The sequence below is a fragment of the Chiloscyllium punctatum genome, chromosome 32 (genome assembly GCF_047496795.1).
Source record: "Chiloscyllium punctatum isolate Juve2018m chromosome 32, sChiPun1.3, whole genome shotgun sequence".
NCBI lineage: Eukaryota > Metazoa > Chordata > Chondrichthyes > Orectolobiformes > Hemiscylliidae > Chiloscyllium > Chiloscyllium punctatum.
The window spans coordinates 43,832,827-43,848,919 of record NC_092770.1 but is presented as its reverse complement, the minus strand read 5'-3'; the positions used below and the strand labels follow the sequence as shown (position 1 = coordinate 43,848,919).

Here is a 16,093-nt window from a genome sequence, read left to right as displayed (position 1 = left end):
ACAGGTGGTGCTTCTGCAAAAGCTTACATTATAAAATTAGGCTGCGCATGCAAATACTAAACAGTGAGAAGCGAAAACAGGTAGAATTATCTATGACTAATAAGGCAGAGCAATCGTGGACCGGGATATACCAGGTATAGGAAAACAGAAGAAGCAAAAACAGATAGACTTATCAATGACTAATAGGGCAGAACGACCATGTAGCGGGATGTACCAGTAACAGAAGAATAGTGTGCCAGTCTCAGGAGGGATGTGGCCAACGGATAGAATTTAGTTTGGCAGGATGATCGCACGAAGACAGCAAACTATGCCAAGATAGTCACATATAAGGAATGAGATAAATAAGAGCAAGGAGTGACAGGCTTAGAGTAATGGGAGAAGTAAACAGAGGTGGAGAGAAGCTAGGCAAAGGTGGAGTGAAGCTCGAGCTTGTGATAGTCTACGCGCTACAGCAAAAGTAACCAATGGGGTGAAAGGGGAGGACTGAGGGACACAGCTGAACAGCATAAATCAGAATGTAACCCTCAGATCGGGGTGCTTACCTGTTAGGCACACGTTCTTGCAAGTACATATCAATAAAATTCGCTGCTTCAGAATTTGACTCGGACTGAAATTTATTAATATGTGAGTTTTGTTTATGACAATTTGGCGGCTCGTCCGGGATGTCCGTCATCACCGGCAGGGTAGGCACCGTCGACAGCTAGGAAGACACGTCCCGTTCTTTTTAGAACGGTCCCGTGTTCCTTGGTGGTGGCTTCCCCTTCTGGTTGACTGATTGAGATCTGATGAGAGTCTATCTGAACCAGGTGAAAGGTTGTAGAGAATAGAGAATTTAAGTAGGCACAGCTGCAATCAGGCAACTCCGTGCATGGACCAAGGAAAGAAAAGAGATTTTTAAGTATTGCCTTGGTGACTGGGGATGACATACTAGAGTCGAAGGAATTGACTGTAGTTGATCATCATGGGCTCTAAAATTAGTAAAGGCAAGGCGCCAGGTAATGGTAACGATAAGGGAAGGATCCCTGATAACATCCCTCCAGAAAGTCCATTGGGACAGATGTTGAAAAACTGGAAAGATAGTATTTATACTCAAACTAAGAACAAAAGGATTATGATAAAGTATTGCATGGACTAAGGAAAGTATAAGACTCTCCTCAGTTTTTTGGCCAAAATATGGGTCGATGAAGATTGGGTCTGCCAACTCCTCAATATCTATGTCAATGAAAAACAACCTTATACTCAGGAGGTGTCAGACTACACCTCTTGTTGGAAGGGCAGTCAGAACACTCAGGTGTTTCCTGTAGAAATTAAACAAGGTCCCAGAGGTGGAACCACCTCGGCCTCCCCCTTTTGGGATGTTCTTGACCATTTACCCCCGCATTATGACTCCCGCCCCCCCCCTCCAGGAATCCAGGAATCAACCCCCACAGGAAGACCCACAAAATGAGGATCAGGGGCAAGGGGGACTACTTGGTGCTGCGGGTGGGGGGGGGGGGGGAGAAGACACGGGGGAGAGGGAAGGGGGAAAGAAGGGGTCATGGTGTCCAGTGACACAGGGACAGTCTAAGCAAATGTCTGTACAAGTCTGCCTGCTTAGGGAGGTTTGGATAGGAGCAGGGGATATTGGGTTTGTAAACGCACTGCTGACAAGTGGTGAAGTGCGGGCATTTCAGAAAGAGATGAAATCCCTTATAGAGGATCTGGTGGGACTATCGGAACAGGTAGATCAAATTTTAGGACCCAGTCTGTATACCTGGACTGAGTTAATGGCCATCCTGAACATTCTCTTTACTGGTGAGGAAAGAGGATTATTAAGGCGGGCTGCCTTAAGGTCTTGGGAACGCGAGAATCCCCCAGGTGGTGAGGCACCAGCAGCAGAGCAAAAATTCCCTAACGTTGATCCACAATGGAACAACAATAATGCAGAACATCGTAACCAAATGAAAGATCTTAAAATCCTAATTATTAAGGGCATTAGAGAGGCAGTCCCGAAATCACAAAACCTATCGAAAGCGTTTGAGATCCACCAAGAGAAAGATGAGACCCCTCTGCCTTTTTACAGAGACTTCGAGATTCAATGTGAAAATACTCAGGGATGAATCCTGAGGACCCAGTAGCGCAAGGCCTCCTAAATGTACACTTTGTGACTAAGGCATGGCCAGACATCCAGAAAAAAATGGATGGAGTGAGAAATCGCTTGATAAATTGTTAAGAGAGGCACAGAAAGTGTTTGTAAAAGGAGAGGACGAGAAGCAAAAACAGAAGGTGAAAATGATGGTAGCCATGGTTGATAAAGTAGTCAAGAAAAGAATCGAACCGGTGACTAGCAACTGGAGTGGAGGGTGGCAGCACGTAGAACATAGAGGAAAGGGTAGAAGACGAGGAGGACCTTTCTTAGGTTCTAGTCGACAGGGGCAAGGACAGAGGTGGACACCCCAACAAGCAGGGCGTTACCATTGTGGAAGGAAAGGACACTTTAAGCAGGAGTGTCCTGAAATACAAAGGGATGAAAAAACCATCCTGCTCATGAACTTTGATGAAGACTAGGGGTGTCAGGGGTTCCTGCTCCCAGAGACCCACCGGGAACCCATGATAAACGTAAAGGTGGGCCCTTATAGGGAAGATATAGTTTTCCTAGTAGACACGGGGGCAGTGAGGTCATCCTTAAATTTTATACCCAGAGGAGTACAATTTACAGATCAGAAAATAACGGTGTCCGGAGTGAAGGGAGAAGGATTTACTGTCCGTGTATTTGAACCTTTAACAGTTGAAAATAATGAAAGAAAAGTTGAAGGACAATTCTTATATATTCTGGACATAGGGAGCAACTTGTTAGGAAGGGATTTAATCACACTTTTAGGATTAGGAATTGGAGTGTGCGACCGAAAAATAGTAAAAAGAATGGCCATTTTGACCGAGGAACAGGAGAGTCAAATAGACCCCACAGTATGGGCATGTGAAGGCAATCGAGGGGGATTGCATACTCCTCCTGTAGAGATTAGCTTGAAAAAGGTGGGGGAGACAGTATGCGAAAGACAATACCCCATCTCGACCGAAAGATGAAGGGGGTCACAACCTGTGATTGAGGGGTTAATTAAGGACGGCCTGTTGTAACCCTGTATGTCCCTTTATGATACCCCTATTTTGCTAGTAAAAAAAAATCAGACGGTACATATTGGTTGGTACAAGACTTGAGAGCGCTTAGTACAGATTGGTCATCCTGTTGTTCCCAATCCTTATACCCTTTTGAGTAAGATTCCACATGACCACAAGTGCTTCAGTGTGGTGGATTTAAAAGACGCTTTTTGGACATGTCCACCGGCAGAAGGAAGTAGAAACATGTTCGCCTTTGAATGGGAAGATCCAAAAACGGGGCGAAAATAACAGTATAGATGGACAGGGGTTCACAGAATCAACGAACTTGTTTGGCCAGGTTTTAGAACAAATTTTGGAAAAGCTTATAAGTCCCCAAGGCACGACTTTACTACAATATGTGGATGACTTTACTACAATATGTGGTCAGGGGAGAAAATGAGAGGGGAACAACGGAAGCAACTACAATTGCTAAACTTTCTGGGACGACAGGGATTGAGGGTCTCAAGGAACAAATTACAATATGTAGAGAGAGAAGTGAAATATTTAGGACACTTGGTCAGTGAAGGGAAAAGGAAAATAAGCCCTGAAAGGATTGAAGGAATAGTGGGAATGCCACTTCCTTGGACTAAGCGAGAATTAAGGAAATTCCTGGGGCTTACGGGGTATTGTAGGTTATGGATTGACTCGTACGCCCAACAGACAAGGAAATTATACTTGAAATTGTTAGAGGAAGAACCGCAGTTGTTAAAGTGGACAGATGAAGAAAAGGAGTTAGTAGAGGAGTTGAAAAGAAGCTTGATTTATGCCCCTGTCATGGCATTACCTTCCCTGGACAAACCCTTTCACTTGTTTGCCACCATGGATAAGGGAGCGGCCCTAAGGGTCCTAACCCAGCGATGGGGGTGAATGAAACACCCAGTAGCATACTTGTCTAAACTGTTAGCTCCAGTCTCCAGAGGGTGGCCAGAGTGTGTGAAGGCAGTAGCAGCGACTGCGATACTAGTGGAAGAAAGTCAAAAACTCACATTCAGGGGGGCCTTGATAGTAAGCCCCCCGCATCAAGTATGGACTATATTGAACCAGAAGGCAGGGCGGTGGCTTACGGACTCTAGAATTCTAAAATACGAAGCAATTTTAATAGCGAGGGATGACCTTACATTAATCACAGACACTTTTCTGAATCCAGCTACCTTTCTCTGGAAAGGGGAGGATGAAGCTCCCTCAGACCCAGAACATGACTGCCTCAACATTATAGAATATCAGACTAAAGTAAGAATGGACCTTAGAGATATCCCTCTACATGCAGGGGCCAGACTGCTCATTGATGGGTCCTCCAGATTGATTGAAGGTAAAAGACATAATGGATATGCAGTAGTGGATGGAATAGAAGGGAGTGTTATTGAAGCTAGTAGACTACCCAATGATTGGTCGGCACAGACTTGCGAACTTTATGCACAAGGAAGGGCCCTTAAGACCTTGGAAGGCAAAGAAGGAACTGTATCCCCAGATTCTAAGTATGCCTTTGGGGTGGCACACATTTGGGAAGGTATGGCAGGAGAGGGGACTGATAAACAGCAGGGGTAAAGAACTGGCTCATGAGGAATTGGTAAAGCAAGTATTGGAATCCCTTTTGTTGCCAAAGGAATTAGCAATAGTCCACATAAATGGACATCAGCAGGGAAATGATCCCGAAGCAAAGGGAAATAGATTGGCGGATGAAGTCGCTAAGGAGGCAGCTCTGAACCCTCAGCCCGCTACAATATGTATTTTGGTACCGATGGTGCAGGAACCTGGGGGGGAGACCGATATTTAGCGGTAAGGAAGAGAGAGAGTTAGAAGAACTGGGAGCTATGCAGACAGTAGAAGGGCGCTGGATGCTACCCGATAGCCGGGAGATGCTAACGAGAAATTATGGCTGTCTTACACCAGGGGAGTCACTGGGGAGTGCAAACAATGTGTGATTTAGTCTTAAGGAAATATGGATGCAAAGGGATCTATATGATAGCCAAACAGATATGTGAGGGACGTATAACATACAAGAAAATCAACAAGAAGGTATTGAGGAAACAAGTCCCAGCAGGGAGAGAACCTGGGCTCCGACCATTTCAGAGCATTCGGGTAGATTATACCGAATTACCCCAAGTGGGAAGACTGAGGTATATGCTGGTAATGGTTGATCACCTTTCTGGATGGGTGGAGGTGTATCCTTTAGCCACTGCCACTGCAAGTGGGGTATCCAAGATAATACTTGAACACATAATTCCCAGATACGGCATAGTGGAATGCATAGATTCATATCAGGGAACTCATTTCACTTCCAGGGTACTCCAGGGAGTAATGAAGGGGTTAGGAGTCTACTGGGAGTTCCACACCCCTTGGCACCCCCCTTCATCAGGAAAGGTTGAGAGAATGAACCAGACACTCAAGAAGCAGTTATCAAAATTAGTAGTAGAAACCAGACTCCCTTGGACTAAGTGTTTACCTATAGCCCTTTTGCGAGTGCATATCCTCTTATGAGATATTGTTTGGCCTGCCCAATCTGGGAACGAAAGGGGAACTACCAACCCTGGAGGCTAAAGATCTGTTCTTAAAGAAGTATGTACTGGGCTTGTCCTCGTCTTTGTCTTTTAGGAAACAAGGATTACTGGCACAGATTCCGCCCCTTGAATTCGCCGTTCATCCCATCCGGCTGGGAGATTGGGTTCTAATTAAGTCATGGACAGAAACCAAATTGCAACTGGATTGGGAGGGACCGTACCAGGCTCTTTTGACTACGGAAACAGCGATACGCTCAGCGGAGAAAGGTTGGACTCACTACACCAGGATTAAAGGACCGGTGGAATCCCCAGTTAAGAAAGAAGTCTGGACAGCCGAATCGATGGAAGAACCACTGAAACTCAGACTCAAAAGACTTTAAGTAACTGATTTTTATGCAGACACAGGATAGTTTCTTTTTGATATCTATATATTGTATTCAAAGTTTGTGAGAAGATTTGTAGCTTGGGTGCTCATTGTTGTGGTTGTGTTTGCCGAGCTGGGAATTTGTGTTGCAGATTCGTCTGCAACACAATTCCCAGCTCGGCGAACACAACCACAACATATATTGTATTGCATGTTAAATCTCTCGATCCTTCAATACTATTATAGAATGCTGGGGACGCTTGGGGTTACCATATTAGCTTTCTTAGTATTGGGATCTTGTCAAACAATGCTGTCATCTCCATATTTGTTATTAATAGTCCCTGAGTCTGAATATCCGCAAGTAATAGAGGTCGATGCTTGCAGTCTAGTAGAATGCACAGATGCAAAATATCAGAGGGAGTATATTTCCTCCGAAATCCTTCTTAAGACCCGACCAGACACAAGGTATGGTTCGCAAGAATCGCCACCTGGCATCACTATCCATAGAGCCCCCTTTCACTAGCCCTAGACTGTCCTGACAAAAAGTGCCACCCAATATATCTCACCATTAGAAATACCTCCTCTGAAGAGTCCTTTCCCCGTAAAACGGGTCTCGTAGATATGATCCTAGCAGAAAAATGGGGTGTATGTGTGATGTTAGGAGGTAGCTGTTGTACCTTTATTCCAAATAATACAGCACCTGATGGGTCAATCTCTCATGCGAGGATTGACCACCTTGGCGGAAGAATTGGCTGAGAATTCAGGAGTGGACACATCACTCACAGGATGGTTGGAATCATGGTCTGGGAAGTGGAAAAGCGTGGTAGTCTCCATCCTCACCTTCCTGATAGTGGTAGCAGGGGTACTGACAGCAATTGGCTGTTGTATCATACCTTGTGTACGGGGGTTAATCCAGCAGCTAATCGAGAGGGCCTTGGCAAAATAAATGCCTCTAAAAGGTAATCAGGCAGAGGGACTCAACCTCTTGAACAATGAGGAGATGGGTGACCTTAAGGAATTAGCCACAATAAATGAAGTCTCAGGGATGATGCTAGCGAACTGGAAGGCAACGTATGAGACAAATGCAGAAGACAACACTTAGTAGCCAAGAAGAAAATGGGGGGATTGTAAAGTATAGGGTTAAAATTGTGCAGAATAAGGGAACAGGTGTTGCTTCTGCAAAAGTTTACATTATAAAATTAGGCTGCACATGCAAATTCTAAACAGTGAGAAGCGAAAACAGGTAGAATTATCTATGACTAATAGGGCAGAGCAATCGTGGACCGGGATGTACCAGTAACGGGAGAATAGTGTGCCAGTCGCAGGAGGGATGTGGCCAATGGATGGAATTTAGTTTGGCAGGATGATTGCACGAAGACAGCAAACTATGCCAGGATAGTCACATATAAGATAAATAAGAGCAAGGAGTGACAGGCTTAGAGTAATGGGAGAAGTAAACAGAGGTGGAGAGAAGCTTGGCAAAGGTGGAGTGAAGCTAGAGCTTGTGATAGGCTATGCGCTACAGCAATGGGGTGAAAGGGGAGGACCAAAAGACGCAGCTGAACAGCATAAATCAGAATGTAACCCTCAGATCGGGGTGCTTATCTGTTAGGCACATGTTCTTGCAAGTATGTATCAATAAAATTCGCTGCTTCAGAATTTGACTCGGACTGAAATTTATTAATATGTGAGTTTGTTTCTCACAGAATCCATGCTTAATCACCAGATAAATTAACAAGAGAAGGGTAAGAGGTCAATGTAAAAGGAAGCAGCTAGACAATATTAAAAGACTGACGTAACTAGAACCACAACAAGGTACAGCACAGCAACAGACCCTTCGGTCCAACCTGTCCATGCCGATCAGATATCCCAACTCAATCTAGTCTTGTTTACCAGCACTTGGCACATATCCGTCCAAACCCTTCCTATTCATATACCCATCCAAATGCCTTTTAAATGTTGCAATTGTATCAGCCTCCACCACATCCTCTGGCAGCTCATTCCATACACGTACCATCCTCTGTGTGAAAAAGTTGCCTGTTAGGTCTCTTTTATATCTTTCTACTCTCACCATAAACCTATGCCCTCTAGTTCTGGACTGCTCCACCCCAGAGAAAAGACCTTGTCTTTTGGTGACCTTTAAGTGGCAATTGGATAGGTACATGGATGAGTGTTTAAGCTAGGACAAATGTTCGGCACAACATCGTGGGCCGAAGGGCCTGTTCTGTGCTGTATTGTTCTATGTTCTATTTACCCTATCCATGCTCATGATTTTATAAACCTCTATAAGGTCACCCCTCAGCCTCCGACCCTCCAGGGAAAACAGCCCCAGCCTATTCAGCCTCTCTCTATAGCTCAAATCCTCCAATCCTGGCACTAAAGGAAGGGGAGATGCCATGGGTGTATGATTGCTATGGAGACGCAGAGGTAATTGTTAGCTCTCTTAATCCGCTGAAATCAAATTCAACCGGGCCCGGGAAAGATGTGCCGATCAATCCTTGATCTCATCCCTCGGGTCAATGGCGTAAGGGCCTCCACCGTCCTTTCCCACTCAAAGGTGAGCTAATGCTGTTGACGTCATCCACCGATACATGTATGTCGGGTAAGAGTGGAATTACACTCAACTCCAGGAAACATAAGCTTCTCATCTTCTTGTTGATCACCACTTGAAACAGTCACTTTTTTTTATTCTTTCATGGGACGTGAGCATCACTGGAAAGGCCAGCATTTGTTGCACATCTCTAAGTGTTCCTGAGCATGTGCTGATGAACCACTGCAATTTATATGGGGGAGATGGTGACCTACTGGTAATGTGACAGGACTAGCAATCCAGGCTAATGTTTATGGTTAGCAAGTCAAGTCCCATTAAATTCCATCGGCTGCTATGGTGTTCAAATAATAAATCAGAAATTAAAAACTAGTCTCTGTCATGGTAACTGTGACAGTTATCATTTACTGTTATTTAAAAATAAATGCAGTCCACTAATGCCCGTTTGGGAAAGAGATCTGTTGTCCTTACCTGAACTAACCTGCATGTGATGTCATACCTACAGCAATGTGGCTAGCTCTGAAATGGTTGAGCAAGCTACTCAGAGAACAATTAAGGATGGGCAACAGATGCTGGTCTGGTGAAGGAATAACTTTTCAGTTTTAAGTCAGGATGGTGTTTGACTTGGAGGGCAGATTGCAGATGATGATGCTTCCACGTATTCACAGTCTTGTCCATTAAGGTGGTTGAAGTTTCAGGTTTGGAAGGTCCTGTTGAAGCAAGCTGGGTGAGTTGTGACAGTATATCTTGTAGATGTTACAAACAACAGTCACTGTGTGTTAGTGGTGAACGGGATTACAGCCAGTCAAGCAGTCTTTTTTTTCCTGAATAGTGTAAGGCTTCTTCAGTGTTGTTGGAGCTGCACTCATTTAGATAAGTCAAATATATCCCATCACACTCCTAACTTGTGTCTTTTACGTAATGGACAGGATTTGGGATAAACCTTGGCACAGAAGTCTCAATCTCAAGCCTGCCCTTGTAGCTACAGTGTGTATATGGCTGATACATGTTAATTTCTGAACAATAGATGTTGATGATGGGGGAAATCAGTGATGGTAATCCTGCTTAGCATCAAGAGGAGATGGTCAGACTCTCTCTTGTTTGAAATGGTTATTACATGGCACTTGTGTGGTACAAATATAACTCGTAAATTATCTGCCCAAGTCTGAATGTTGTTCAGGACTTGTTGCATATGGAGGTAGATTGGTTCTTTACCTGAGAGTCACATAATGCAATCATCAGGGAACATTCCCACTTCTGAATGTAGGATGCAAGTAAGGTTATGGATGCCTGAGGGCAGTATCCTAAGGGGAACTCTTGCAGCAATGCTCTGGAGCTATCCAGGGTGTTCAACAACTCCAACATTTTGCTTAGTATGACTTCTTTATTCCTGCTACCCATTGACTCCAATTTTACAAGGGTTCCTTTACAAGAGTTTCCTTTATGTCGCATTCAGTCAAATGCTGCCTGGATGTTAAGGGTCATCATTCTCACCTCACCAAGAAGGGAGCAGAAAAATAATATTTAAAAGAAAATAACTGCAGATCAAGTATTACCTTTTGGATATATAAAACCATTTGGATTTTCAGGGCTATTCCTCTTAAAACAGAGCTCAAGCTGAAGACTTAGTTACTGTCCTTTAGTTATTTATAACACTTACCTGAGAATGATGTGTGACTGTACCAGATCGAGCCATCACAAAGTTAATTATCTGCTTATATAGAATACAAGTCTCTTCCAGATTTTCAGAGGAACAATGAGTGAAGATGGAGCTTTAAATCATTGGAGGAAACAAAGGAAAAGGAGACAGTACATCAGTATTTCACCAATATTAGTTTCACAACTTTTATTTTCACTCTCCTTCCCAACAAAATATCTGGAATATTTAAAAATCCTACATTTTCACAAATTTCTGTCCAGAGAACATTATCACATCCCACATCCTTGTTACACTTTTTGACTATACCATTGAAGAAACTATATGTTTTGATTCTTGTTTGTTAATCTGTTCATTCTATTAAACCAAGCGAGGAATAGTAATTCAGCTCCCCTCTTTCAAACCCTTTATGGTCATTCACAATAAATATTTGTATTTCATTTTAGTACACAGCTAATTACATTTCTACTAAAGCATTGTACTAATCAAAATTAAGGAGCCAATTATGAGATTTTCTCAATGTAAGAAGGGAATTTTATCATCTATTAACTCTGAAGAAGAAAAAGTAAAATGTGAAGTCAAACACACACACACAGGTAATAAGTTTAAAAAGAAGAGATTGTCTGGTACAGGTAGGCAAAACAAAGGTGACACACTTTAAAAGTTCTTGAGGTGTTAGATTTTTAACCTAAGATTGTGTCCTTGAGAGTGGTGAAATCTAACACCTCAAGAACTTTTGAAGTATGTAGCCTTTGTTTTGCCTGGCTGTATCAGGCAAGCAATCTCTTCTTTTTAAACTTATTACCTGTGTGTTTGATATCACATTTTACTTCTTTTTTCCTCAGAGTTAACAGATAATAAAATTTCTTTCTTACCTTGAATAAACCCTGTAATTAGCTTCTTAATTTTGATTAGTACAAAGTTTTAAGTGTAATTAGCTGTGTAATAAAACAACATACAAATATTTATTGTGAATTACTATTCCTTGCTTGGAAATTTGTAGATGTTTTGAAGTTCTCGATGAATGGTTGCTTTTCAATTTGCTTTTTTACTGGATGTTCTCTTCCAAGATAATCAGAAAAACATGAAGATAGAGATCATTTTCCACCTTTCTGCTTTGTTTCTCCAAAACAGCTAATGAAATATGGTTTGTTTATATATCACTGAGTCTGATTCCATTGTTTTTTCAAGCTAGTTAAGTGGAAGGCAAGCCTTTCTTATCCCAACTTGTGAAATTATCATACATGTGTAAATTAAAACAGAGATACAAACTTATTGATGGGACTCAAGTTGCCTGGTTTCAATTTCTTTCGATAGAATGGTAATTTCAGTGCAAATAATTATTTTGTTCCATGTTGTTTTCCATAATCTGTGGCCTACTGATCAAGACTCAAACCATTTTAGTTTCAGGTATAACAATCAGATTATGGAAGCTAAAATTTGATACTCAATATTTACCGCTATCATAGCAGCCTATAAAAATTATGCAAGGATTTTGTTGGGTTGACAGAGGTCTTGCCTATCAATTAAAAAGTCCACAGGGATCACTCAGCAGTTCTGTGAGGAAAACCCAGTACGTTTCAACAGACTAACAGGCACTTATCAGTCACTGTCAAGTTTCTCCATTATTGACAGATGCACTACCCACAGGAGCGATGCCTGATAGTGACATTGCAATTACCCAATGTCACAGGGGAACTCCATATCACAAGTGTGTGAAGGCAGAGCGTGGGTCATAGGGTGAAGACTGGGGGTCAGGATCAGAGACAAAGACAGGAAGAGGGAGTGCTTTCAGTGACTTCCACTGGTGCAGGAGATCAGGTAACCTCCAGTTAATCTCAGAACTACCACTAAATTGTGGTGGGAACAGGATTAATCAAGCTCAATTGGCTCATTAATGAGCCTAACTAACATCCTGCTCCTGATGGGAGGGAATCTTCTGCTATCGTACGTTTTTTGGGACAATTTTCCTGTGCCCAGACACTGCTGTTGGTCCTGTTTGATGATTATATGGTCTAACCAATATCGTCTTTTTTCCAACATCAGGAGCCTAGTAGTTAGGATCCTGGGTCTAACCTGTTATGGACCAGGCCTTGGTCTATGGTAAATTCAAACACAGGTTCTTACAGGCAGGAGAGATTTCAGACAGAAAGTTCAGGCAAGACTTCTGTTGAAGCATGGAACCTCTTTTCATTGTAGCTGCCTTTCTGGGTCCCCAGCAGTTTTTGACTGCTTGCTAAAAACAGACCAACCTAGAAAAGAAACTGAACTAGGAGAACTGGCCACTGCCCTGCCATTGTTTTCAATAGCTAATTCCAGATATCTTGGAACCTCTGCCTTTATGATCCCTCTTGAAACAAAACAAGGACAGCATAATCTCACAGCATATCATCACAAATCTATGACTGAATCCAACCAACCTTGCTTGGGCCCTGAGGCAATGGGTGTTGGGATTGAATTTTCTTTGTGTTGGTGCAATAGACCCTAGCAGGAATTTCTGTTGAGACCCAGGCTCCCACTTGATGCCAGCGTTTCTCATTCTAGCTCCAACCTGACTGCCTCTGCCATCATCTATGTGCCAATAGCTAGTCAGCACTACATCTGATGACCTGATGGCTAATGCTGGAAGTAAAGATTGTTGCTGTTATCTCACCATTGGTGACAGAATTAGAATTAAAATCCCTACAGTGTGGAAACAGGCCCTTCAGTTCAACAAGTCCACACCGACCCTCCGGTGAGTAACCCACCCTACCCTATATTTACCATTGATTAATGCACCTAGCTGACACATCCCTGAACACTATGGGCAATTTAGCATGGTCAATTCACCTAACCTGCACATCTTTGGACAGCAGGAGGAAATCAGAGCACCTGGAGGAAACTCACACAGATATAGGGAGGATGTGCAAACTCCACACAGACAGTTGCCTAAGGCTGGAATCGAATCTGGGTCCCTGGCGCTGTGAGGCAGCAGTGCTAACCACTGAGCCACCGTGCCACCCCGCCCCCCCACCGTGTGGTGACAGTGGGCAGGGATCTGAAATAACAGTGACAAACCAGTATGACTTCAAACTTCTATTTTCACTTTAAGATGGAAGCACTTTAAAATACATTTAACATTGCCAATAATAATGATAACTGTTGTGGTTTCAGCTGAAGAAATAGCAAGCCCTCACAGTTGAAAATTGTATTTTACAGGTTAGGAATCAAAGGAAAAGAAAACAACTAACTATAAGAACAACTTGCATTTGTATAGAGTATGGGATTATATACAGCAATTAATGCAAGCACCAAAACAAGCATCAAACGAAGAGTGATATGATGGAAGTCAAAATTCTGGACAAATGGCTAAAAGCTTAGTCAAAGGGATGGGTTTTCAACAAAGCTCTTAAAAGAGAAAAGGAAGTTAGGTAATTTTTCGTAGTTTAAGCAGTTTCCAATATTGAACTTGAGGGGTATAGTGCCAAAGTGATTTAATAAACAAGGGTGAACATGAGTCATTCAGAAGGTCTTCCATTGGTCAGCATTATGAATTCTGGACTCTTCAAGGTGGTTCTCTTTTGAACATTGTCCTTTAATTCAAGGTCATCTGAAGCAGTGTGCAGAGAGGGTTGGGGCCACCTACGTGGTCTGTTCTGAGTCACTGATATGTAACCTTATACTAAAAGTTCCCAGAGACAAGCCCATGTGACCTGCTTTCTATGCAGATAGAAATTCAAACTGATACTCATTCAAAGTCAGATAAAGGTTTTAACACTTGACATAAAGGAGGAGATAGATAGTTGTGCTGCTGTCCAAACTCAAAGATTCTCAGAGTCAGTCAGACTGAGAGATTCGTAAAAGGCTCATAACAGGTAAAATTTAGCCAAGCCAAGAAAAGGATTACTCATATCCTGTCAACCATCAAGCAAAGTGGTGAGGACAGATCCTCAATTTAAAGAAATAAGGTTTATGTAAAAATTAAAAACCACAAAATCGATTGGATTCAAGATGGTGGCAGTCTGAACAGTCTGCTGTGTTAGATTCTGTGCCATACCCCAGGCAAGGTGGGCTCCTATTCCCCCCAACCCCATTACTCACTTCTGAGGAAAGTCTGTAGTTTAAAATAAGTAGAATACCTAGAACTCCTTTAAATCAGGATTCAGAAGATCTGGAGCTGATATGAAGACATCGAAGGAAAAGGGCCTAGGGGAGTGCAGGAGGCAGGGCACTCCCTTACTATGTTGGGTACATCCACAGCCATTACCTCGACTCTTGCGGCGCCACCCTTGAGTTCAATGGAGCAGCAGCAGTTACTAATGGAAATTACAAAACTCTGGTGAAAAGATCAAGGGAGTGCTGGAACCAATCACTGCCATGCTGGCAAAGCATGAGCAGGAGATCCAGACCTTGGATCTGCACATGGAAGCTGTGGAAGAAAGGACCTTGGCCTTGGAGATGAGCTCTGAGGAGTGGGTCCAAACCTTAGAAGGCCAGATTCGGGCCCTGCAGGAACAAGTAAACAACCTCGAAAATTGAGGATTGGAGAAAAAAAACTATGGATCTTGGGCTTACCTGAGTGTGAAGAAGGTGAAAACTTCACTGACTTCCTTGAGGGATGGCTTCAGGAGTTGCTGGGCCTGGAGATCGAGTCGGGCCGGGTGAGTGTGGAGCGGGCCTACCTAATCACAATGCACAGGTCCGGGCTGGGCCAAGTGCTCCTGCCCGGTCCTAGTGCGACTCCAGCATTACAAGGAAAAGCAATTATTCAAATTCCCCTTAATAACCATTCCCTTTAAGAATGCTTTCGTGGTCTCCCAGAGTACTGATGGATTGCTGGCCATATCTGGATCGATGTCCCAAAAAGCCCTGAACTCCCTCGTGATATACTGAACAAAGTTACCATCCTTCAACAGAAACAGATCCATGTGCCATTTTCTGTGCCTACTCCACTACCTTTAGTCTTAAGATTTACATATACTGCCGTGTGGTCCGAAATAGTTATACTCCCAATCCTGTAGGCTAACACCAAATCCAAACAAACCGATGGAACAAAGAACATATCAATCCTTGTGTGGCACTTGTGCGAATTGGAGTAAAAAGTAAAGAAGGGGAGCTGGGGAGGCCTAGTAAATACAGGTATAATTACTGTTGCTCCCGCGGACAGGAGCCTTGATGGAGGTGCGACGAGTGGAGCAATGTAATATAGTATAGTATAGAGTTGTGTAATTTAATTTTTGTGGATTGTAAGTTAATTTAGTGTTATCGCATTTAATTTGAGTCTGTGCTAATTTGGTTTAAGTTATGTAAGTTTGAGTTGACTGTATCTTGGAGATCATTCTTTGGCGATACAGGAACTCTGAACTACACAGCCACAAACAAAGATATTCTAATTACCGTTAAACTTGTTTGTGGTTCTTCAGGATTTTTTGTACTGTTTTTCATGACATTAGCATTTTTAACATGACACAAGAAGACAAGTGAAAATCTGCTACCTGCTTTCCCATTTTATTCCTGTTTGTGCATTCAGCTCTGGTTTTACCAAGAATCCTGAAGCTAAATCAAATGCATCTTCAAAAAGCATCTGCAGAGAGGAGGGGAAAAAGTCAAGTACCTTCATTACTCATACAAGAGAACATGATCATATGAAAAGTCTGACCATCTGAACCATTCTGTAGATGTTCTCAGCAAAAGGCTCATTCTTGAATACAGCAAAGTTGGGAATCGATAAAAAACATACATCTTTTTATTACTCATTATTTCCAAAAACACTTATAGCTACAGACTAAAATGGTTGTATCCTTTCAACAGTCCGATTAGGTAATTTGCTATGCATCTTGACAAAGGCAAACAAGCAAGGAAGAAAACAATTTTGTTTTAGTTCATGAAATGTGAATATTTTATGGCCATAT

General features: G+C 42.7%; 1 protein-coding gene across 1 annotated transcript in view; it reads right to left on the bottom strand.

The window, feature by feature from the left end:
• Positions 1-635: 635 nt before the first annotated feature.
• The window catches only part of LOC140458293 (stimulated by retinoic acid gene 8 protein homolog), a 37,250-nt gene continuing 21,792 nt past the window's right edge, over positions 636-16,093 (bottom strand). Inside the window, exons 8-10 of the mRNA XM_072552695.1 lie at positions 15,677-15,765; positions 10,206-10,317; positions 636-797 (exon numbers count right to left, since the gene is read on the bottom strand). Of these exons, the coding sequence (XP_072408796.1) occupies positions 636-797; positions 10,206-10,317; positions 15,677-15,765 (363 nt within the window). The remainder of the gene's footprint in view (positions 798-10,205; positions 10,318-15,676; positions 15,766-16,093) is intronic.